This window comes from Pipra filicauda, unplaced genomic scaffold (genome assembly GCF_003945595.2).
Source record: "Pipra filicauda isolate LSUMZ 115617 unplaced genomic scaffold, ASM394559v2 scaffold257_size1096998_pilon, whole genome shotgun sequence".
Taxonomy (NCBI): domain Eukaryota; kingdom Metazoa; phylum Chordata; class Aves; order Passeriformes; family Pipridae; genus Pipra; species Pipra filicauda.
Window position 1 is genome coordinate 814,558 of NW_024104373.1, and position 24,956 is coordinate 839,513.

Below are 24,956 nucleotides of genomic sequence, written 5' to 3' on the forward strand. Positions count from 1 at the left end.
TTTATCAGAAATGAGTCTGGCTGAACAATAATTTAACTTGTAGCATATTGATGAATATTTTTGAAATGTGCATGAAGGATAAATATATACATATGGAATTAGTTTGGGACACCATCAATACTTGATAAATTCACTTCTGTCAAAATAAGTAGAAAAGTAATGATAGAGGGAAAAGCTTCAAGTGCCACAAGAACTTGAAGAATTGCACTTATACATCAAGCAGTTAACTTCACTAGAAATGTGTGATGTTGCTGTGTTTTCCTCCACTCTTATGCAAAGTGTTTTGGAAGTAATTTACTTTCCTTTCTCATTTTTTTTCTTTCTGAAGATACATGATACATAGTCCTAACACAGAAAGTACCCTTGAGTTTCCTTTTTCTAGAGTGTTTTTCATTCTGTATCGAACCTCCACTGTGGTGGGTTCCACGTTGGCAATTTGTGATTAGTTCACTCAATGACTAATTTAAGTTGGTGCAGTACAGCCTATTAAGCTTGCCACAGTTCCCTGTTACATCACCTTTTATTGTGTGTTCCCTGGTGCTCAGTTCTAAACAACTATAATGAGAATTTAACTGAATTTTTATCGCACAAATAGGAAAACTGAACAGAGGGAAAGAAAGCAGAGAGGAATCCCATAAATATGGCATTTCTCAAACTGCTAAAAAAAAAAAAAGTAATAACAATCAACTTTTTTACTTTATTTGAAAAATTGTGTCATTATTTATTTTTTTGGCACTGATCTACCCTTCAATGTTTTTTCCCAAGGTTACATATTATGAATCAGGCATGAGGAGGGCCTGTGGTAGCTTTCGAAGTCCAAGTGAAACCCATTTCTGATACTAAAAACTCTACCGTCTTACCTGTATTGTGTAGGATACAATACAGGAGACATCTGCCATGTGTACCATCACCAAGTGTTATAGGTAAATTAAACCTCTGTGGGAGGCAATAATTTCTGGATTCTCTGTGGGAGAAGTTATATGGAAGAAAACAACAAATATTGTAACTATACATACCTGAAATATAACTGAGTCAGAAAGAAAATGTTAGAACTGTATTTTGACTCTTTTTACATGACACAAGTTTGTTTAATTTTCCTAAATGCCAGATATCTGTGGGGTACAGTGGCAGCGTGATTTTCAGAGACTTTGAAAATTCATCTTGGGGCCTGTCTGTATATTTTAGTAATCAAAACATAGATCTTTAAAATACTTGTTTCTTATGCCTCAAACCTTGTGGAAGATACTAATAAAATTATTATATAAAACATCCATATAAAATATAAAACATCCATAAACCCACACTTGCATTAGTGAATACCTGTTTCTATTTAATGTATAAGAGAAAGGGAGCAGTCTAGTCTTTTTCATTTTGTTGGCTGTACTGCTTCTTTTCGAGTTTAGTTTATTTTTTCTTGGAATATGGGTCCTCTCTGGAATGACACAGAATACCTGGTTACCTGGGATATGGAAAAGGCTCAGGTACTCAACCACTTTTTTAACTTGGTCTTCACCGTTCTCCAGCCACACTGCCCAAGTCATAGAAGACAAGTGCAAGGACTGGGAGAACCACTCGCTGCATGAAAAGATCATGTTAGAGAATATCTCAGGAACCTGAAAGTGCATAAGTCCATGGGACCTGATGAGGATATGCATCCTTTTGTCCTGAGGGAACTGACAGATGAAGTGGCTAAGCCACTATCCATCATATTTGAGAAGTCATGGTAGTCCAATGAAGTTCCCAGTGATAGGAAAAGGGGAGATATAACTGCCTTTTTAAAAACCTAAAAAAAGGAAGACCCAGGGAACTACCAGCCAGTCAGTCTCACCTTAGTCTCACCTCAGTGCCTGGCAAGATCATGGAACAGATTCTCCTAGAAACTCTGCTAAGGCATGTGGAAGATAAAAAGGTGATTGGTGACAGCCAACACGGGTTCACTAGAGACAAATTGTGTCTGAAAAATATGGTGGCCTTTTATTGATGGAGTTATGGCATTGCTGGATAAAGGAAGAGTGACTAACATCATCTACCTGGACTTGTGAAAGCATTTGATACCATCCTGCATGACATCCTTTTCTCTAAACTGGAGAAACATGCATTTGATGGATGGATCATTCAGTGGATAAAAAATTGGCTGTATGTCTGCACTCAGTGAGTTGCAGTCAACAGCTTGATGTCCAAGTGGAGACCAGTGATGAATGGTGTTCTGTGGGGGCAGGTATCATGATCAGCATTGTTTAAAATCTCTGTCAGTGACAGTGGGATGGAGTGCACCCTCAGCAAGTGGGTGATGCTGAAGACACCAGGCTGTGTTGTGTGGTCAGCATGCTATGTGAAATTCATGAAGTTCAACAAGGTCAAGTGCAAAGTCCTGCACCTAGATTAGGGCAATCCCAAGATAAAGGACAGGCTGGGCAGAGAATGGATTGAGAGCATCCCTGCTGAGAAGGACTTGGGGATTTTGGTTGACAAGAAGCTCAATATGACCCAGCAATATGTGCTCACAGCCCAGAAGCCAACCGTGTCCTGGGTTGCATCAAAAGAGGCATGACTAGCAGGTCGAGGGACATAGTTTTCCCCCTCTTCTCCACTCATGAAACCTCACCTGAAGTGCTGCATCCAGCTCTGGGATCATCAGCATGGGAAGGACATGGACCTCTTGGAGTGAGTCCAGAGGAAACCACCAAGACGATTAAAGGAATGGAGCACCTCTCCTATGAGGAAAGGCTGAGACAGCTGGAGTTGTTCATCCTGGAGAAGATTCCAAGGAGACCTTATAGCAACCTTACAGTACCTGAAGGGGGGCTAGAAAAAATCTGGAGATAGACTTTTACAGGGTCATGAAGTGATAGGACAAGGGGAAATGGCTTTAACCTGAAAGAGGGAGGTTTATATCAGACATAATGAGGAAATTCTTCACTGTGAGGGTGGTGAGACACTGGAACAGGTTGCACAGGGAAGCTCATTCCTGGAAGTGTTCAAGGCCAGGTTGGATGGAACTCTGAGCAATCTGGTCTAGTGAAAGGTGTCCCTGCCTGTGTTGAAGGAGTGTTGGAACTAGGTGATCCTTAAGGTTTCTTCCAACCCACTGTGATTCTTTGTAATGTACAAGCAGAAGGTATCACCTGTTGTTCACTTGACTCAGAAGAACTTTTTCTCTCCCTCTGATATAGCAGCTTCCTGTACTGCCTGTGGAGGCATTGTGTCCCAATGTTTACTGCCTAAATATTAATTGTAACACAGGGCCTATTTTTATTACTGAGAATTTAAGAGTATTAAACAGAGATATGAGTCTTTGGGGCAGACTATTCATAGCCCGTGCACTACACAGCAAAGATATGGCTATTACTGCTGGATAAAAATTTCTTTTGCCTTCTTTCTCTGCTTAAAAGACCCAGAGCCATGTAATGTAATAGCTACTACACTCAGCTGTTTGTGGAATGAAAATTTATTCCTTGCTATCAAAATGGAACACAAGGATGAAATATTTCCAAGGGACAATCTCCCAATCAGTATAAGAATGAGTATTTTCTCATGAAAACAAATTTTTCCTGTTCTTGATATGATTTTTATTTGTCATCTCTAAAAATTTCTACGTTTATGATTTGATCTTTTTCTTTCTTTATGACTCAGTAAAATCAACTTCATTTCTTATAGGAGTGTTACAGATCTACACTTTTAGGTTCCATACAGGTGGGTTTTTTTATTATTATCTTGTGGTTGAACTGACAGCTATTTTTCTCATTTCTACAGCATATCATGTAATGCACTTTGAACATACAGAGAAAAGTCAGTCACATAAACATAATCAAAGAGTACTTGTATGCAAAATGGCTCATGCTGCTACTTTCAACACAGACTCTGCACTACAGATTTGTTTTCCGTTGGGAAAGAGACTAACTTGCTGGAAAACTGAGTTTTCAGCCAAAGAAAACTTTTCAGGCAAGTCACCTTCTTCCAAGGGATTCAGATTCCTGCTCCTAGATTTACACAAGCATTAAGGTACCAAGTGGGATTTACAAAAACATGGAAAATAAACAAAAGGGGATCCATATCAAGTCATGAGTTTTTGAGAACTGGCATGACACTCAGGCTGTTAGGTATCTACCCCATTTTTGGAAACTGGATTAAGGCTCCTGAATCCCTAATGATATGATATAGAGAAGTACTGTACAGCAGCATGTAGCTCAAACACTAGAAACAGCACAGATCTGTTAGCAGTGCACTCCTCCCTCGCTCACCAGCACACTGTAGTGAACTTCTGAAATAATCTTTTAGCCCAGACACTTCAGTGTCCTAAAATGTCCTTTCTAGTGGGGTTCATACACCTCTGTATAACACTGAACAGTGCCTTGTAAACAAACTCAAAAACAGATTAGAAAATTCTGACATATTTAGCTAGTCCCTTAGTTGAAAAGGTCTGTGGTATTTCTCACCTTCTAGTTTCAGCTTTGATTCAAACCAAAATATTGCAAAAAATAAAATGCTTGTACCACAAGAACTCAGAAGCAGAAGCCTACACAGACAAAGATGAATATTAAGGAGATCTTACTCTAAATGTTGCATCAAAAATGAATAATTTTATTTTAAACATAGAAACCCCAAAATAATATGTCATGGATTTTCCTTTAGATATTTCTACCAGGAAATATACACATTTCTACTGAAAACTTCAGAATTAAAAAAATTCTGAATAACCTTTACTTTTCTGTGTAAACAAGATGTACATTCCAATAAAAATCCATCCTTAGATTCAAAAGAAATAACAAGTTTGGGGAAAACCAAAGGAAAGCCTTCCAATTCTATTTCATCTAGCCTAAGGTATTTTATTATGAAGACAAGAGTGCAATAATAATCAAGAGAATTATTGTGAATTTATGATGGTAAGGATTCTGGAAAGAAATAGGATGACATAGATTTATAGCCAGAGAAAACTCATATGCTTCTAGCCAGAGAAAAGTATGCAGATGTTTAATAGGCATGAATTTCCTTAATTAATAAAACTAACTTTGCCCAACCACTGCTTTCTGTTTCCAATGAAGAGTAAGAGAAGATCTATTTGAGGGGAAAAAAAGTCAATTAAAGATGTCATCGTTTCCCAGTTACATTGTCTGGGAAAAAAATCCAGCATTGTTTGCCAGCAACAATGTGTTTTATCAATTTGTTTGCAATTACAAGAGGGAGCTTTGTGTTGTTTTTTGTTTGTTTTATGTAATAGGAATATTATTTTCAATAAGATTTTCTTGTTTTGTAGTTTGCTTTACAGACATTTTATATATAAACAACTAGAGTGGATTTTTTTATGCATCAAGCATTAAATATGGTTGTGTAACCACCAGCTCTGAAAACATTTCTGCAGACCAAATGTTTATCATGTCTAATCTATGTTTGTTGCCAAGTAACTGTATGATATGTGCTAATATAACATCTGCCATACTGGGTTTGCATAGAGAGCTTTCTTTAAAGCTTGGCACATCAAATGGACAATATGTGTCAAATATTATTGTTCTCAAGCATGCTCTCTCTCCACTTATATTGACTGTGTAACTTTTTTAGTTTTAATATCCTATGATAGACCTTGATTTCATACCTTCTTAAAAACAGAAAAGCTATGGAAACTAAAACTGGGCTGCTTAGGCTTCAGACAAGATTTATATAGAGATAATGCAAGCCTGAAGTCCTCTGTGCCAGGATGTTTGCTGTTATAATGGGAGGGTCTGAGCACACAGTAGAGAACCAAGCAGAACATCTGTATGATAAACTTTAGAGTTGTACAGTGCAATAAGTATGTCCCCCATCCCATCTGCTGCATGGACACTAACTACTAAGGACATCCAGGAAATTCTCCAGACTTTCGAAGCCTGTTTGAAAAAAGGAAATATTTGCTAAAAATTAAATAGCAAGTGGAGAACTGCTAGAGATATTTTGGTCAGAGCCCCTGCTCAGAAAAGGATCAGTCAGGGCAGGTTGCTGACGGTCATGTCCAGTTGGGTTTTGAGTATCTCCAATGATGGACACTGCAGCATCTCTGGGGAATGTGTTCCTGTGCATGACCACCTGTGTAGTGAACACTGTTTTTCTTGTGTTGAAGTGGGATTTCCTATGTTTTGTGCCGCTACCTCCCATCTTCTTCCTTAGCACAGCTGAGAAGAGTCTGGCTCTGTTGTCTCGACTTCCGCCATTCCCACGTGGTTTTTTACATGTGGACAACAACCCTTTGAGTGCCCTCTTCTCTGAGTCTCACTCTCTCAGTCTCTCCTTGTCTGAAATGTTCCAATCCCATAGTCTTCATGGTGGCCCTTCATTGTCCTTATGTCTATATCTCTCCTGTATTGGAGGGTCCAGCCCTGAAACAGCACTCCAGATGTGTCTCATCACAGTTGAGCAAAGGGGAAGAATGACCTTCAGTCTGCTGACCATGCTCTCCTTGACACAGCCCAGGGTGTTGTTGGTCTTCACTGCTGCAAGAGCACATTGCTGCCTTATGGCTAATTTGTTCTCTGTGAATCCAAGGTCCTTCCCTGCCAATCTGATTTTCAGCTGTTTGGCTCCTGGACTGAAGTTTGGAATTGCTACTCCCCAGAGACAGGACTTGCCGTTTCACCTTGTTGAACTTCATGAGGTTCCTGTCAGACCATTTCTCCAATCTGTCAAGGTCTCCTGAGTGGCAGCTCACTCGTCTGGCTTGTCATCAACCACTCTTCCCAGTTTCGTGTTCTGTTATTTGGGTCACTAAAGAAGATAAACAGTGTTGAACCAGCACTGATCCTTGGGATACACTGCTGCTGGTCCAGGCCTCCAGTTAGACTTTGTGCTGCTGGTTGCAGCCCTCTTTAGTCCAGCAGTTCACTCAGCTTTCAACCCATCTTACTATCCATGTACTTAGTCCATACTTCACAAGTTTGTCAGTGAGACAAAAGCCTTGTAAAGTCAAGATAAACAGCATCAGCTTCTGTCTGCAGGCCCACTGAGCCAGTCATCTTGTCACTGAAGGCTACCAGGTCGGTTAAGCACAATTTTCCCTTTGTAAATCCATGCTGACTACTCCCAATCATCATCTTGTTCTTAATGTGCTTGGAAATGGTTTTCAGGACTATTTGTTCCATCAGTTTCCCAGGGATCAAGGTAAGGCTAACCAGTCTATGTTCCCAAGTTCCTCCTTCTAGCCCTTCTTGAAGATTAGGAGTGATATTTACTTTCTTGCAGTCCAAAATCTCTCAGCTTTAAAACAAAAACCCTACCTCAATGGAGCAGATCAAAAAAAGCCACCCAAGAGGACAAAAAAGACCAAGTCATCTCAATGAGTACAAAAAAACCCAAAAAACAAAAGCCTTCTCACTGTTCATAAAAGTATAAATCATGGATTTTTTTCAATTTTTGGGTCACAAGAATGTCCAAATTTCTAGCAGAGCAAAGACATACTCAGAAGACCTAATCACTGAAATCACTTGGAAAACAAATGAAAGAGGTTTATAGCTCTAAGACAGAACTAGAACAGAGAGAATTAGAGCAGGTCACCTTTTAAATCAGATGACTTTAAAATAAAGGAACAGAATTAAAAGGTTGACTTCCAATCCTGAAAGTGAAAACTCTATGAAATATGTAAAACCTTTAATTGCAAGGCCTTTAAATGTCAGCTCATTGGAAGAGTTGAAGTGGTCAAGGTGCATTGGGTCCTATTCCCTTTACAAGGCTTCCTCAGAGGCTGAGAAATCTTGCTTTGAAATGTCAGCATTATCAACAGAAAGATTTAATTATGAAAGAAAAAAAACAGAGAGTATCTAGAATTTACGCTCAAAGGCCGTGAGCTACTGCATTTCTAAGAACTATCTGCCCTAACTCTCAAAGAAGGAGAGAATAATAAAAGCAAGGCAGGAACAGTTTCATAGTGTTACCATTCCCAAAATCAGTGTTCTACTGATGCTACTTTTAATGAGGTACTTTAAATTGTGGCTGGAAAAGGTTCCAGACAGACAAAGACCTGGGAATGCTGGTCCATAGACAGTTGAACATGAGCCAGCAGTGTACCCAAGTGACCAAGAAAGCCAATGACAACCTGGCTTGTATCAGAAATAGTGTGTCCAGCAGGACCAGGACAGTGATTGTTCCTGTGTACTTGGCACTGGTGAGGCCACACCTTGATTCCTGTGTTCAGTTTTGGGCCTCTCACTACAAGAAAAACATTGAGGTGCTGGAGTGTGTCCAGAGAAAAGGCGTTGGAACAGGCTTCCCAGGGAAGTGATGGAGTCACCATCCCTGGAGGTCCTTAAAAGACCTGCAGATGTGGCCCTTAGGGACACGGCTTAGTGGTGAACTGGGCAGTGCTGGGTTAACAGTTGGACTCAGTGATCTTAAAGGTCTTGTCCAACCTCAATGACTCATTGATTCTAAAACACACTCCATTTACTTGGTTTTGAAATCTAAATCTGACATAGAATATACAAATAATAGGAAAAAAAAAAGGAAATTATTGCTAAATTTCTAGGGGAAATTATAATGATTGTGAAAAGATTGAGGACAAGAAATAACAGTGAATACTTAAATTCAATGTCAAGTGTGAAGGTGATGCTGAAAAAGAAATGTAGGTATCACTGAATAATTCGACTGTATAAATGAGTTTTTCTGGGGGTCATCTGGTAATAAGAATAGAGTAATTGTTAAGAAAATGTATATTTGGTCTAGTCACAGAGAATATAACCTCATGATACTTCCATCCCCATATTTTCTGTATTTTAATGCAGAAATAAAAGGAAAGATAACAGATTAAGGTAATTATATGAGAAGTGAATCTACGATGATATGCAGAGAAATTTTAATAGTGTGTTGCAGAATGCTTACTTGTTGATAATGTGTGAGTCTAGCTTTTCATAACTGTTTGACTAAATCTCATGGTTTATGTAAGTCTCTGTTTTGCTTCATGAATATGACATCTATTCAGGTAGCCCAGGTGTTAAGAGCACTGCATATGTTTCTATTTGTTTCACAAGCCTTATACAAGATTTAAAAACATACCACTTCACTGAAGACTCTTCTAAACAAAGGTGTAACCTAACATGTAGATATAGGAGCAAATTCCCTCATGGGTTATAACTGCATTCCTGCTGAATGACATGCTGGTGAGCTTCATCATTAAGCTGAAATACCAGGGGATCTACTGGTGGAAGTGTTCCTTGGTGCATCATTTAATTATTTTGTTAACAAGAGCTTTTATCTTCATTAAATGCACTGATAATATATCACCTGCTTTTTTATAGCAACAACAGCAGTAACCATCTCTTTTTTTTCCCCCTTTTTTTTTTTTTCAGATGATCTGACACCTCTTAGATACAAGTGCAGGGACATGTAGATGGACCAGGCTTTAGCATACAGATCATGCAGAAAGATCAGGCTTTATAATGACAGCCTTTTCACAGATCTACCTAGAAAATCTCATTTCCGTTATCTTGCTTTAGGAATCAGCTTTGTACAGAAACAGTGTTGTAGTGCAGAGAAACTTTATGCAAGAGAGAAAAAAGAATTTGGATGTTTTAGATTCTTCAGTATTTTTATTAGTCTTTTTGTATTTTGGGGGTTTTTTTGTTTTGTTTTTGGGGGGGGTTCTTCTTTATAAGATCAATATATAAATTCTAGATCTACCACACAGAAGGAGACCAATACTATCAAGACGTTAGACTGATATTTCACTCAAAAGTTTAACTACATATACTCTTTGGTTCTTTTGTATTTCAAGACTCTATTCACATCTACTATGGCAGCATTTTGATTATTTGTACTTTTTCCATGGAGATGATCACTGGGAAATGTCACTGTGTGTTCAAGAAAACTAACATCTTCTCTGAAGTCCTAGGGGTAGCACAAGTGTCACATCAGATTCAATTAGCGATGAGCAGATAATGAAAACCCCAACATCTGGCTGCATTTGCTCTTCTCAGTATTCAATGTGTTGTTAATCACAGGGGACTCACAGGATTAAAATATCTTAAAAGGCTTCTTGGAAATATTCCTCCTGTCTTTTAGATTTCATTTTAGCAGTGCCTCTTTTCTATATGCATCACGGAAACTTTTGTATAATAACAACCTCTTTATTAGTTACCAGTTTAGCTGCTTCTGCACTTCCTTACAGGAAGGACAAATATTCTATTGAATGTATTACATAGTTCTTTTTAGGAGAATTTTCTTATGTAAAAAAATTAAGGATTGTAACCACTCTGGGAAAAACATCAGAAGAAATTATTAGGTATGAAAAATAAAGACCATTTTCATTTGTATGCCCAAGGCAATAGGAGTGGGGGATTGTTTTTTTTCTAATATGTGGTAAAAAGACAATGACACAGACATAAACTGAGAAAAGAGAGAGACTTTTTTGTCTCTCAGTGCAAGATTTATGGGAACATTTCAGAAGATAAAAGCTGATCTTCAGTCAGTCATAGTGATAACTAAGTCACATTAGACAGCTCATTTACTGTCATATGCCTATGGCTTCACAGACATGTCTTCAGTATCCTTGTATGTATCTGCCCTCTGTTTGAACTGCTTGATTCAGAGTTCACACAGTGAAGCAGAATATTCTTAGAGGACTGCTGTGCAATTCATGGCATACGTGATTTTAAATGATGCCCTTGTGAATGACAACTAATCTGAATGTAACCGAGAATTGAGATTTCAGGTTGTTAGAAGGCTCAAACATGTATAAAGAATTCCCCTCTTATAAAAGATCTTGCCACATATTTATTTTTTAAAAGGCAGTGATTTCTCTAGAGATATATCTGAATGTATGTGGTTATATCTATGTAAGGAGGAATAAAGAAAAAAACCCAACGCCCTTGCATTGCATTACTTTCTTTTACTCTGAGGAACCTCAGAGTTCTCAGTATGAATATTCATCTGGACAGTGACTGTGTAGATTAATGTTTCAAGAGTGCAGCTTCAGGCTGCACATAATTAATTTTATTACAGTCTACTGTAGATTACTACTACTGCATTATTTCTTTTACAGGCATTACTATTAAAAAGGAGAAACCAAACATAAAAGTATACATTGGTGTTTTCCAAGGCACTGTAATTATCAACTGAAATGCTATAGTTTTTCCTTCTATTCTCATAATTACTTATGATTCCTAAATATGACAATTGATTTCATCATTTCACAGCTGATGGCTTTCCAATGACTGTGTTTTATTTCAAGAGCTCTCTCATGAAATAGACACATAAACATAGCAATCTAAAACCCAAATCCATTGTTTTACTCTAATTTCAAACCTCTCCACCGTTGTTGGTATAAGATTATCATGCTTGACAGTGCTTGAATAAGTGTTGAGATGTGGGAGTTGGAGGGGTGAGCACCACTACATGCACTTCACAGCAAAGCAGTGACCAACTCTGAGAGCACGTGGAGCAAGTATCAGTTCCAGGCACTGTCACAGAATCATAGAATGGTTTGGGTTAAATATCATATTGTTTCAACACCCCCGCCATAGGCAGGATCACCTTCCACTAAAGCAGGTTGCTCAGGACCCCATCCAACCTGGCCTTGAACATCACCAGGGATGGGGCATCCACAGCTTTTCTGGGCAACCTGTTCAGCTTTATAGCCAGTCAGACCTGATGTCCCTCTTCTGACAGAAGTGCCTTGTTTCCTCAATCATTTACCTATGACAAAATTTGCACCACAAAGAGAGGAGAAAAAGAGACATAAGCTCAGAAAATTAGCAGGAAGGTATACTGGAATGAGGAATTCTCTTAAATTTCTACAGGCAAGCAAAGAGGTGGAGCATCTTTTTGAACTGTGTGGTGAATTCAAAGAAATAGCGTAGACTTCAAGAAAAGAAATCCATGTTTTTGATATCCCTTGATTTCAAAATGTAGGAATATTTTGCCTTCACAAAGTAATGAATTCTTCCCCCTATTTAATCCTGTGCTATAGTTGTATCTTCCAGGGGCATGTCGGTATTTTTTTCTAGAAATGGTCTAAGTTCATAAACACAAGAGATTTCATGGCTGGGCTTCACGAACGAAGATTTGGGAAGGACTCTACCCACGTTTGTTGCAAGTGCGTTGGTGGCTGAAAAGGCCAATACGAGACAGGCATGTCCGGTTGCAAAAGGCACAGCAGAAAGACTCCTTAGATGGTATATTCTGCAAGGCACGATTCTTTCTGCGATGTCTTTTCTCCTCAAGGGTGATCCCACGTGCTTTCTCAAAAGAGGACAGCTGCGTTATAGATGGTGTGTCTCCAGGCCTCCCTATTGGAGGTCAGAGTAGACCAGTTATGTTGATCAGTCCAGAGTAGACCAGTTACAAGAGATTTAATCCCATTGTATTATCTCAAATATCAGAAAAATCAGAAGAATTTTCATCCTCAAAAAGTAATTTTTACTTCAATAAAATTGTTGAATAAGATATGTTCTAAAATATTTATAGCTCAGACTGGCCAAGTAAGGCAGTTATTCATTTGAATTTTTGCCCTTGAATGAAATATCCAGATAATAAACTGTCTTTCTGAGTTGCAGACAATCCCACACAGCCCTGTCTTCCTCTAAGAAATTAAAAATGTTTGTGATTATTTTCAAGGGAACATATGAGACCATTTTGTAAAACAGATGTAAATACAGAATTCTCATTTTTCTATTATAAAGCTTGTGCGTTTGAGGCAGTTGCACTTTGATGTCCAGATTAGTGCCATTTTGATGTACAGTCTGAACTAAGATTTCTTCATTATGTGTGTCAAATTCTAAGAGGTGGCTGGTCTCTTCAAATAACAGTGTTTTTCATAGAGCAAATATATGTATGCAGCATGTGACCACGTGCATCTAAAGCTAAAGCAGCAACATAGGAAGAGGAGAATGGAAGTAGGTGGCTGATGTAAAAATATTATATTCTGGCTAGTTTCCAATTGGGTGACTGATTGTGTGGCTCCTGGTTTCACTACCATAAGACAAATTGTTCAATATATTTCAAATGTACATCCAATCTGATAGACATGGAATGTGAATTTAGGTACTTTTTCTCTGAGTAGGATCAATATGTCTGCAGCTGAGTGATGTCTCTGAAGTTAAATATTAATTTTTAATGAAGCTTCAGAATCAGTCACTTCACCCTTTTTTTTAAACTTCAGCTTGTTTCTAATAAAAAACAAGTTTGACAGATATTTATTTCAAATCACTTATCAGTGATGGTTCACAAGTCAAAAATAAGATGAGCTATAAACTTAATTTGTGATCAGTTTTTTTTTAAAAGGCACTGACCTGTCAAACCCTTTTTTTTTTTTGAGAGGAATATATCATTTTTGGTTAACTTTGTCTGGGGTAACATTCTTGGCTCTTAAGCAGGGCAAGAAAAATCTCAAAAAACCAAAAAAGACAGTGAGAGAGGAGAGAGGGAGAAGTAAATCCATACATCAGTAGATAATAATATCCAGGAACTAAGATTCTTGCCAAGAGACTTGAGAATTCCCTCATTCAAGAATAGGAATCTGAGCACTCTGTTCCTCCTGTATGACAACCATGTTGATAAATACTACCTGGTGGGAAGAGGATTTTCTCTTTTTATTTTTAAACATATTCAAAAGAATTCTTGTTCTTTGCATGCAGTACAGAACAGGAAGTACTTTGAAGTCGTGGATATTTTTGTAGGACATGAAAATTATTACCTTCCTGCATATATTTATTTAAAAAAAAAAAAGAATAAAAGCTATTCAACTTGTTTAAGAGACCAGATGAAGTTGTGAGTTTTGTAAATTTTGGGTGATTCTTGTTACTTAGTAAAAATTTAGGAAGAAAAGCTTGAACTATAGTTTTGCTGTTCAATTTAGTAGTTAACTGTGCCTCAATATCTCCATCTGAAAATATTATTGCTTTGAAGAGCCTCTTGAATAGTGGGTTTACCCAGTGAAGAAGTCATTCCACATGGTTTGAAGGACATGAAAGAGTTTATAGAAAACACATAGGTCTAGTCCAGAATTTCTGAACCTAAATGAGGATTGCAGTAACTCTGTGTGTCCATTAATGTTGCTGTCTGTGGAGAGTGTGAACTTGAAAGGTAGAAGGCAGATAGAGAAATTCTCACTTCTGCATCAGGCCACAGGGGTCAATATGCCAGAACATATATATGTTTTCAGGCTAGGAAATAGATTAAATAACAGACACTAAAGGTGCTGATTGACCGAGGACAACTTTTAAATCACCTTAAATATTTTAAGCACATCAAGTTATTAAAATTGTATTACCCACATTCACAGTATTGTTCTACAGTCTCAAACTCTGGAATGAAGAATACCTAGGAATACTTTCACTTTTCCAGACAGGGGAAGGAGTTAGCCCTGAGAATTGTGTTTACTTGTATTAAAGAGATACTCACAACAGTGTGAGGTTGATAGACATAAAAGGAATCCAACAATGGAATATGGATATTTCCCCCTGTTTAGAGATCTTAGAGTTGTGTTGTCTTACAAAGTATTAACTCTTACTGGCCAGAAATATTGGTAAGTTTCCCTTTAAAATAAGTGTATGACACAGTTCTAGTATATATTTGTTTTACTGTTGCTTAGAGGTTTTATGTATTCCTGGATGATGGGACAGAGTGCACTCTCAGCAAAATGGAAGGAATGGGTGACAAAGTAGAGAGCAGGAATGGTCTTTCAGGAGGCTTTGACAAGCTGGAGAAAGTCATGGAATCCAGCAAAGGCAAATGCAATGTCTTGGTCTAGAAGTGGAATAACCCCTGGTTAATAACTGGTGCTGCAGTGCAGAACCAGGGGCTGACTGAGTAGGAAAAAGCTTTGCAGCAGTGGTCCTGTTAGCCCAGGTGGACAATAAGCTGAGCATGAGTTGGCAAGGGCCAACTGCACAGCTCTTGGAATTTAGCTAGCACATCTGTGAGGGTGATCCTTCACAGCTATTTAGTATCTGTGAGGCCACACCTGGAATACTGTGACAAATTTTGGGCTCTACAAAAAGGCATGGATTTACTGGACTGAGTCCAGGGCATGGCCAGAAGGTGGTTGGGGGCTGGGACACCTGAATTGGTGAAATCTGCATCCATTGAGATGTTCAAAACACGACTGGAGGTCCTGACAACTTGTTCTATTGGACCTGCTTCCAACAGAACATTGGATTACTTGTTTTCCAGAGGATCCTTCTAGCTTCTTGATTATGATATATCAGATATGTGTCTAATTTATTATTTTCAGTAACATTTTCTTTGTTAAATTATTTTTTGAATCTCACAAGTTATGGGAAAATTAAACTGGGCAAAAATTTTATAACTTCATACTTCAGTTGAAGAATGATGTACTGCATATATTAACAACATGGGTTGTGATTCTCTCCAAAGTCTGCAGTGAGAATGATTTCCCATAGAGAATAGAAGTTGTTGTTGGAAGAAAAAAACTGAAAGGATGCCTATGGATCAAATAAAGTTCTTTTCCCACTCCTGAATTTTGATTCAGTGCTAGATCTGATGGGTCAATATCCCAGACATTTTCTGTAAAGCAGAAACATGAGTTCATAGTGTTTTCACTCTGTAATTATTGAAAAGTTGAAATTAATGCTGTATATTTTAAAGAAAGTTGATAATTTAATAAAAGAGCAGAAGAAACGTAGTGTAGAGAATGCAACTGCTGCTCCACTGACAGCAGAGTGTGTTTAGTAGATTAAGCCCATACACATATGGATATGTATGTGTGTGTGTCAGTAAGAAAAGGAGCATTGATTTTGACAAGTTGAAGGGAACAAATATTATAGAGTTATATCAAAATGTCAAATGTATTTTAAATCTGTGACAGCCCATAATCTGTGTTAAAAACTGAAGTAGGAATTAATGTTGAAAAGTAAAATATCAAAATGTTGCAAGTGACTACAAAAGCTGGAACTTTCCTGTGAATATTTATTATCAGTATTAAAAAAAATAATTATTGTTCTTTTTTTTTCATATGACACACACTCACCTGTCAGAGATAGTAAAGAGGACACTTCCTAACAGAAACAAAATTAGTAATAATCAATGTCACTTCTATGAATTAAGTATACAGATGATAAATCTAACAGAATAGCTGCACTACTTGGATGCATGGTTTGAACACACTTCAAGAACCTTCAGAAGGTTTTTGACCACTACAAAACACTTTCTATTCCACAATTTACCTAAGTCTACCAGTATTTCAGGGTAGATCAAAAGGGAGGAAAGAAGCCATCTTATTAGGATTCTTGACATTATTTTATTGTATCCATCCCTTGGATTTTGAAAACTGAGCCTTTTTCTAGTACTCCACTTTACAAAGTTTCAGTGTTGGTAATATCTTTTTAAATAAAGTTTTCATAAACTATTCAAAATTGGTTTACAGTAGCATAGTTTATTTTATTTCTCTGTCAATGTCTATATTTTATAGAGACATAATTAAATATAACAACAAACTGTGAAGTGCTGGATAACATTTATGAAAATATAAAATTGCAATGTCAGTGCATGTTGGGGGTTTTTTGTGAGGGTTTAAAGAGATATTTTTTTTTAACACAAGTGCCTTTAATTCCTTAGCATGTGAAATATTCTAAATTTAGGTGCTATTTTACTGTCTAAGCAAAAACATTTACAGCTACTGAAGGCACAAATATTATTGAAATAAAAGAAAAACCAAAACCTTCCTGAACCAATATAGGTATGCTACTCAATAATAATCAGAACACTATATATGTGAATTTCTTTCTTTTCTAGCACCACTAACAGATAAACCACCAAAGCTTTTACATCCCTTGGAGAGTAAGCTAACAATTCAGGAGACCCAATTAGGTAAGTAGCAAATGTAATCTCTGTTCAAATTGTATTAAGGTATTTGATATGTTATGATGGTAATCTGATGGCATGTTGGCATTAATAATTTCATTGAAAAGACATTAAACATACTTTGCTTCCATGCAGAGATGCATCATAGAGCATCTAGAAGATTGTTGTTCCCCAAAAACAACTTAGTAATTAATATTGAACGCTAATTTCTTGAATATTATTGATACTGGGTTTTAGGTTTTCCGAAAGTCAATAGTTATAAGTGAATCTGAACTTTTCTTTGTAGCTTCCCCTTTTCTGTATATGTATATATATATATATATATATATGCATATATACTTACTGTGGAGTTCAGTGGGATTTTGTGATTTGCAAGACTTTTTTGCTTTCGTGGATGCCTACAGAATTGCAAAGATATTCTGTAATAATAAAGGTTGTGTTGGTCAAATCACCCAGCAAACAGTTATTTTACCATAATAGCATCTGATTATTCTAAATGTAAGAATATTTATGTATAGATCAATCAAGAGAAATTGATGCATGAAAAAACAATTTTGTTTCACTTTTTCTGGAATAGTGGATGGTGGGTATGTTTGGTCACTTTAGTGTCCCACTGCTGTAGAGGTAATTAAGGCTCCAAAACTAAGTGCATAAGTTACTACAGTTTGCAGGATATAACAGTCTGCCTCTTTCTTGGATTGACACAGACAGCAACTTGTCCTCAGTAGGTTACTTTGGAATTATGCTTTGGTGTCAGAATAGTAACCTATTGATAGACGTTCTAGAATGTTAGTTACAGAAGAAAATGGATACAAATATGGTGGTTGTCTAAATCTTGTAGGAAAAAAAATGCAGAAAATAAAACTCAGTACATTCTGCAGCACAACATCAGAAAAAGCAGAAGGCTTGAAAATTAATTCTGACAGTTGTTGGCAGAGCATTTTATGGTGATTGCCACATTGTGGTTAATAGTGGCCAGAGAATAACTAATCTTTTCTTTGAAATTAATAAACTATTACTTTAAATCATTCATGCTATTCAGGTAATATTCTGAAGTGCTGATATACAGCTTTTTCAAAAACAGTCATATAGAAAAGGAGAAAATGTAACATTTCCTTCTAGAGCTACTTTCTGTTCTTCTGAATTTATTGGTTCTGATATGATGACTCAGAAATCTTTTCCTGTATGACAGTCCTATATGATTTTATGTTATTGTTTGTATACAAGACTAGAGAAGAGAAAGCAAAATGACCTACACATTTGTTTCTAAACTAGTGTTGCTTACTGGAATATTTTTGTTGAAAATAAAAACCCCAAAAGGCAGAACTTTTCTGGGCTTTGATGTTGTCTTGCTAAACGTACTGCGTGGTGAGACTATTTCAAGAAAAGTGTAATTAGTAATGGCTAGCCAGAGGCTTTTTGTCTATGACTTTTAGAATTAATCTCAGTTTTGATTTCTCATAGTTCTAAAAAACAGAATAAACAATTTGAAAAGAGCTAGGTTTGAAAAAGATCCTATTCAAAAAACTAAATAGCTGTTGATGAATATGAAAGAGTTAACTTGAAAATGTCACTTTCAGACACAGATGGGAAAATCTGACCATAAATGAATGTGAATCTACAGTACTTAACCTTATGTCAAGAAGTTACAAGAATATATTAATTTGTTGTTTAAAAGCCTGTGAAATAGCCTGTGAGAACTGGAGCAAGTACAAAAAATTGATAGTTCCCTCACACAGAAATTGTGTTGTTCCACTCTTTAGATTTAATGCCTTGGTCCTGCTGGATAACCTTTGAAAGCTCTATGTTTCCCTGAGGAAAGCCAGTTCTGGGGGCCAGTTCATACCTTGCAAAAAAATGCAGAACATTTTATCATCAGAATAATGCTGAAATTCACTTAGATGAAACTTGGGTGCCTACCTGAGTCTTGGGGTGACCACATGTTGCAGAGTGGTCTAGACACTGCCACAAAATATGTTAGTCCTCTAGAATGTGTTTGGGATGATGTGTTTGTCCCTTATCTGGAAAACAAACGTTTTGGTGGAAACTGGAAAAGGTGGCAATCCCATTCCAAAAGAAAAGAGAGAGCAAGGAACTGGGAGCTTGAGGTAGTCTGGGATTTCATTAGCAGGTCACCAGCCAGTGCGGTGGGGAGCTGGGACAATCCCCACTCTTCACTCACATTTCTGTCCTTCTCACCTTGCAGTCCTCTGTCCTGAGTCAGGAATGAAGCAGGTTGCACATGTCAGGGCATGCTCTGGGAGGTGCACACCTAATTTGCAGGGATGTGTGTGCAGCTGCAGGTGCACATAGTGTACTAAAAAGTCAGTACTGATGGCTTACCTCCAAATCTTCCCCTGTGGAGTGGTGCTGGGCACACTGTTTAGGAAGGCATCAGTAAGTCCCGTGGGTTTTCTGCTGAGCAAACTACTGGAGTTCAGTACTTAAACAGGGCACCTCCATTTAGTGTCTAAATCAATGTGGGAAGACTCCCACGAAAGATATGAAAAGACATATCTTTTTCACTTGGCTCCAGCACTGCTGCGTGATAGAGATATTTGACATTTATCATTGGGATATATTGGCTTCTTCTGTACACAAGCAATTGAAATTAATATCATGGGACCACAGATTTGTGTTATTTTGCATGGTTTCCATAAAACAGAATCACACTGAAAGGTGACTGCACATTAAAGAAGGAGTTTCTCTAAGGGGTGACTGAGAGAGTGTTATGGCATCAGTTTGATGCAGTTTGAGCTGATAAGACAAAAGGAAAGAAATGAGAGCTGGAGAATCTGCACACCTCAATCCAATGAACCTCCCATCATGCTCAAATTGTCCACAGTTAGTTGTGGAAGAGGTATTATGCTACTCAACTGATATCTGAGAGAGTGTTGAGCATGGCTGTACTGAAATGAGCAACTTTAGAGAGTCACAAGTATCTTGAGATCTCATCAGAAATATCTGTTTATTACACTGAATAGTAACTAGAAATGCATAAGATAGAAGCACAGGATAAAAATTGAAGGAGAAGTTAATTTCTCAAAGGTTTTTCATATAAAATCCCTATGGGACAGGCAAAGAATTAAGCAGAGAAACGTAGATGAGGAAAGAGGGATTAGTTTCCAATCCTGTAGTATCCTGTGCAGTATCCTGTTCTGCACTTAATGTTTTTTGTTATTTCACTTCCAATTTTGTAATCAATTACTTAATCCTGTTGCAGGGGTAAAAACACTCCTTTTTAAGCTTTTCTGCTGTTAAAGGGTTTTTAGGCAGTGGTGGTGACCTCAGTATAAATTTCTTCTCTGGAAACAACCACTCCAGATAAAATATTATGTTAAATACAGTCTTCGGAAGATTGAATCCTGCAAAGCTTGGAGCTGTAAGAAGATGAAGAGTGTTTCCCACTCAGCTCTGAGCCACCCTGTAGTCTGGTAGCAGCATATACCAGGGAGGGGAGAAAAGCTGGCAATCAATGGGAGGTCAGGGGAGGCAAGGCAGGGTAACGAAGAACATAATGACCTAAGGAACTGCATACCACAATATTCTTCCTCTTACCTTCTACAGGCTAGCAAAATCAGATAAACAAATCCCTGCTAACATAAACCCTTCTCGTAATAATAATAAAAGCACAAACTTTTTCATTCAGATTTGTTTAGAAAGGAATTTATTAACACTGTTTCTTACATACAAAAAATCCTAAAACTTCAGGCAACTGTATTTTTAATTCTAGATTCATGTCAATCTTATATATTTATGATATAAATATACAATATCCATGATATGCAAATTTATATAAAAATATGTTTTGGTTGTGGGGTTTTTTTGTAATTTCTGAGATTTTTTTAAATTCACCCGTCTTTCAGATGAATCTGTTTTTGCATCCAGAACTGTCCCATATCTGTCCCTCTCAAGGTAACAAAGAATATTTGAGACAATTTGATTTGAGTACCCAGTTGGTTCATCTCATGTTACTAAAGAAGACAGATATGATTCCACAACCAACAGTAATGGATCTGAATTAAAAAATTACAAAACATGAAAAAATTACTTTAAACACCTCACAAGGTAGTTAGACATTGTTCTCCCCAATTTTTTTCAGTGTGTTTCCTGGTTCTGCACAAGGCTGTAATTTGACATGCCAAAATTCACCTAGAATAATAAAGCTATTGTTGAATTATTTTTAGCTAGCCTTGAAGTTAGAGAATAAAAGATTTCCAATGCTTTATGAATGGACCTAAAAGCAAAGTTTGTACAGGAACCTAAACATTATCTGTGTCGTCTGGATAAAGTGAATTTTCCTGAATATCATCCCACACAAAAATATTACTCTTGTGACCAAATATGCACTGAATGTCTGTTCATTTTTATCTAGGGCATTATTTTGATAAAGTTAAACCATTACATAGTGAATTGGGGATTTCTTCTTTCTCCCCCTTTCCTGAATATATTCAAGAAAAAATTGATTAAACTATTTTTAATAAACTGTTTTTAAAGTAATAATACAAAGAAGTTCCCCATCAGGGATGGAAGTAGGTTGCTTCTTTTATAGTACTGTCTAGTCATAAAAATCTTGCACACAAATTTGCCTCATTAAAGATAAAAACACTCCTTAACTAGCTTAATCAGTAGATGTATAAATAAATTAACTAAAATGATATTGAATAACTAGCAATCAGTGACTCCTTTCAGGATGGAAAGGGAAATGAAAGAATAGAGAAAATTACGGATTTTATCTCTACATATTTCCTTTAAATGTTATATTCACTCTGTAAGAGGAACATGATTTTTTTCATTATATAAGGAATTTTAAATTTATCCAATTACACCATCGTCTTTTAAACCAATTTGAACCTTTTTTTGATCATGTGATTCAATTAAACACTTTGATATATTCTGTTATTAGATTAACATAGTATGGGCAAGAGTTTCATATGGATATTAACAAAACTGTAGCTTCATAATTACTTCAAACTTATCATCTGGATTTTTTTTACCTGAGAGCTGGGATTTTCCTTTCAGAAAACAATTAGGGGAGTTTGAAAAAAAAATAAAATTAAAAAAGGCAATGCATTTGTTTAAACTTTATCTCACTTTATCAATGCTTTTTCTGGGAGACATATCTGATTTATTGGTGGAATAGTAAAACTTCTTTGTTCATGTTAGATTATAATCCACTGAGAAATGTCTGCTCTAGAGAATAGTATATATCATACTTTTCTGAGGTACTTTCAGTGTTAAGCATTTAAATAGGATTTAATGCAATAAAAAGTGTGTTTAGTCTGTCTGCAACTATGCACATTTCATTGTTTATGTACAGATTAGATATATGAGAATTTTCTATTTCAGATTGTTTGTGCAATACAACCAGTTTATTTTGATAATATGAAAGAAGACTATGGAACCTGAAAAGATTTTTCATATCAGTTGGATAATCATCCAAAAGTTTGGTTTCGTACTTAAGACTTTATTGAACAATCAAAACCCATATGTCCTTTACCAGCAGAGTAAAATATAATCAGATACAGCAAAACTTTTAAAAGAATACTCTGTGGGAGACAGTAGGGTATAACTTATTATAACCAAGATCATAATAACTACAGAATACCACATACCAAGAAATGCAATTTAGGCATGTACTGTACATTACTTCATGTAAAATTATAGTCCTAAAAAACCCTGTAATTTTGTAAATTTGAAGCATCAGGATTCACATTGTTCTATCATCATTTGTTGCCAGACTTTTTCTTCAAGCTATACTTTGTGCTTCCAACTTGGATGTAGGGGGTTCATTGTGTCTGATGCTGAAAGACACATGAGTGTTTCATTACATTAGAAAAAATAATCACAAAGCAGTGCTATGCAAACACATTAAAATGTTAAGTAGCAAATGCCAAACTCAAAATTTAATACTGTGACTTATAATTAATAACTATTTTAAATTAATGAACTCCTCCAGAATATCTTGCTCTAGAGATATGGATCTCTTGTGAGCAGCAATGGTATTCACATATAAAGCTGATCTCAAGAATAATGTATTGGTGGAATGACAAACGCTAGTACAATATTTACTCACAGGAATTAACCTGCTTTCCAGTTCTAGAATAAATGCTTTCCAGCCTTATTGGTGTAGTCAGTACATGCCCATGCAATCCAAATGAGGAGTAGTTTTACATGAAGCTGCACTGAACATTGTTTTTTTCTTAGATATACTGTACATTTGTATTAAGATTTAGTGCTGCACACAGGTTTCATTATGACAAATCCATCTAAATCTACATGCATTCTTAGCAGCAATAATTATCAGGGATTTGACAGCTTGTCGTGTCAATAGGAAATGGAAAGATATTTGAAGGAACTCTAAAAGTCTCAAAGGCTTAAATGCTTTTGATAAATTCTTACAGTTTAGAATACCATAGTAGTATGAATATTTTGAAGCAATCAATTGAACAGGATCTTTTTTATATTTGTTAACAGATGTGTAACAATGAGACTTCAAATTGTGCAGTTGAAGTGCTGTTCATGTCTGTTTGCATAGGATATTATGGATGAATACACATCATCCTAAGATAGTTAACACATATTTGTCATAAATGTCCAATTTACTAGCTATTTAATTTTATATATTTAATATCTGAGGAACTTGTAAATAAAAAAAATACAGAAATTCAATTTGATGCTGCATAGCATAATTGATATTAAAAAAAAATCCCAACGATAGTTTATTTATGGCATATATTGTAAACCTTCATGTAGCATTTTGGTAGTAATGAATGCATGATGAAGAACTATAGGTCTGTGAACTCCTTGGCTTTGGATTAGGCTTGAGGATATTAGGATACACATGGTTATTAGTCTAAATTTCATATTTGACAGTAAATTACCAGCAGTGTGTTCAACATTCACATGTCAACCATAACTGGTGCCCTATATCCATCTTAGAATGCTATGGACAGTTATAAGCAAAAAATAACACAGTAGTATTTTCCACAATCGATCCTCTTTTAATTTCTTATTCTTTTGCCTGAAGTAAAATTCTGACAATGGACTACTTAGGTACTTCTGCTATTTTCCAAACAAGAAAGTAAAATATCACTTGAAGCAAGAGATTTATTCAGCACTTAGTTTTCATGCCTATCTGAAAGTGTATACAAATAAAAGACCAAATACAAAGAAAAAAGTGTTAAACACTTTTTTCACTGGACTCAGAGGTAACTCTTGAGAGCCATGGAGCTACAAAGTGAAAGAGAAAAGGTATAACTCAGCTCAGTAAACCCCAAATTTAAATTTATACCTCAGGATGTAGTTATTTGCAAGGCCCATCTTGAGCATCTACCTAGAACCCTGCAGTAAATGTCACCTTGTAGTTTAGTAGTAATTTCAGCTGCTTAAAGTATCCTTTAAATAGTTATGAATAATAGTATAATAATAGTGTATTACTAACATACCCATCTCACTCCAATAACTAATATTTGTAGAAAAGGAAATGTTAGAAAAAATGTTATACTCACCATGAAATAAGACATATCAAGTAACTATTCATATTCACTTCAGAAATAAGTGAAGCACATGCTTCAGTTAACCACATTAGGCTTATTTAGAAAAAATTATAACAAGCATTGCAAAATTACTTCTCTGTACACTAATGTAATTAATAGATTGGAGATTTGTGGATGCAGGGTCATGTTTTGTTTCTTTCACAGCTTTCAAAACAATTAATTGGAAGTAATAAATGCTTGTAATTTTTAATCATTCATTCACAGTCTGATCTTTCATGAGATATCTAAGAGCATGCACGGTACATTTCTGCTCATTAAAAATCATAGGAGGACTAGCTTCTTGGTGCTAATTTTAAAATATGTTTAGAGATTGATACTAAAGATGCCCATGGGTTTGTTATAGTTTAAGTATTACAGAGAATTTTTGTGCCTTTCTAGTGTGTGGTTTTAATCTCTCATTAGTCATTCTTAAACAGAGTATTCGTCCCACTTAAGTCAAAATTTAAGGATTTCTTTTTGGAAGACTTTTTCAACTTTTAATAAAGAGATTCAATACTTGCATAAATAAAGATTATTTAAAAAATAGAGCAGACAATATTTTTTTTCCTTTGTCAAGTGGTAATTAATCTCACAACAGATATTTTATCATAGATACAGTATCTAAAGTGCCATTTACAGTCA

General features: G+C 36.2%; 1 protein-coding gene across 2 annotated transcripts in view; it reads left to right on the forward strand.

Annotated features, from left to right (window-relative positions):
* IL1RAPL1 (interleukin 1 receptor accessory protein like 1) overlaps nt 1–24,956 on the forward strand; it is a 702,170-nt gene that overhangs the window by 513,604 nt on the left and 163,610 nt on the right. For both annotated transcript variants that reach the window (XM_027724383.2, XM_039382122.1), the window contains one exon: nt 16,708–16,782. In XM_027724383.2, the coding sequence (XP_027580184.1) occupies nt 16,708–16,782 (75 nt within the window). The remainder of the gene's footprint in view (nt 1–16,707; nt 16,783–24,956) is intronic.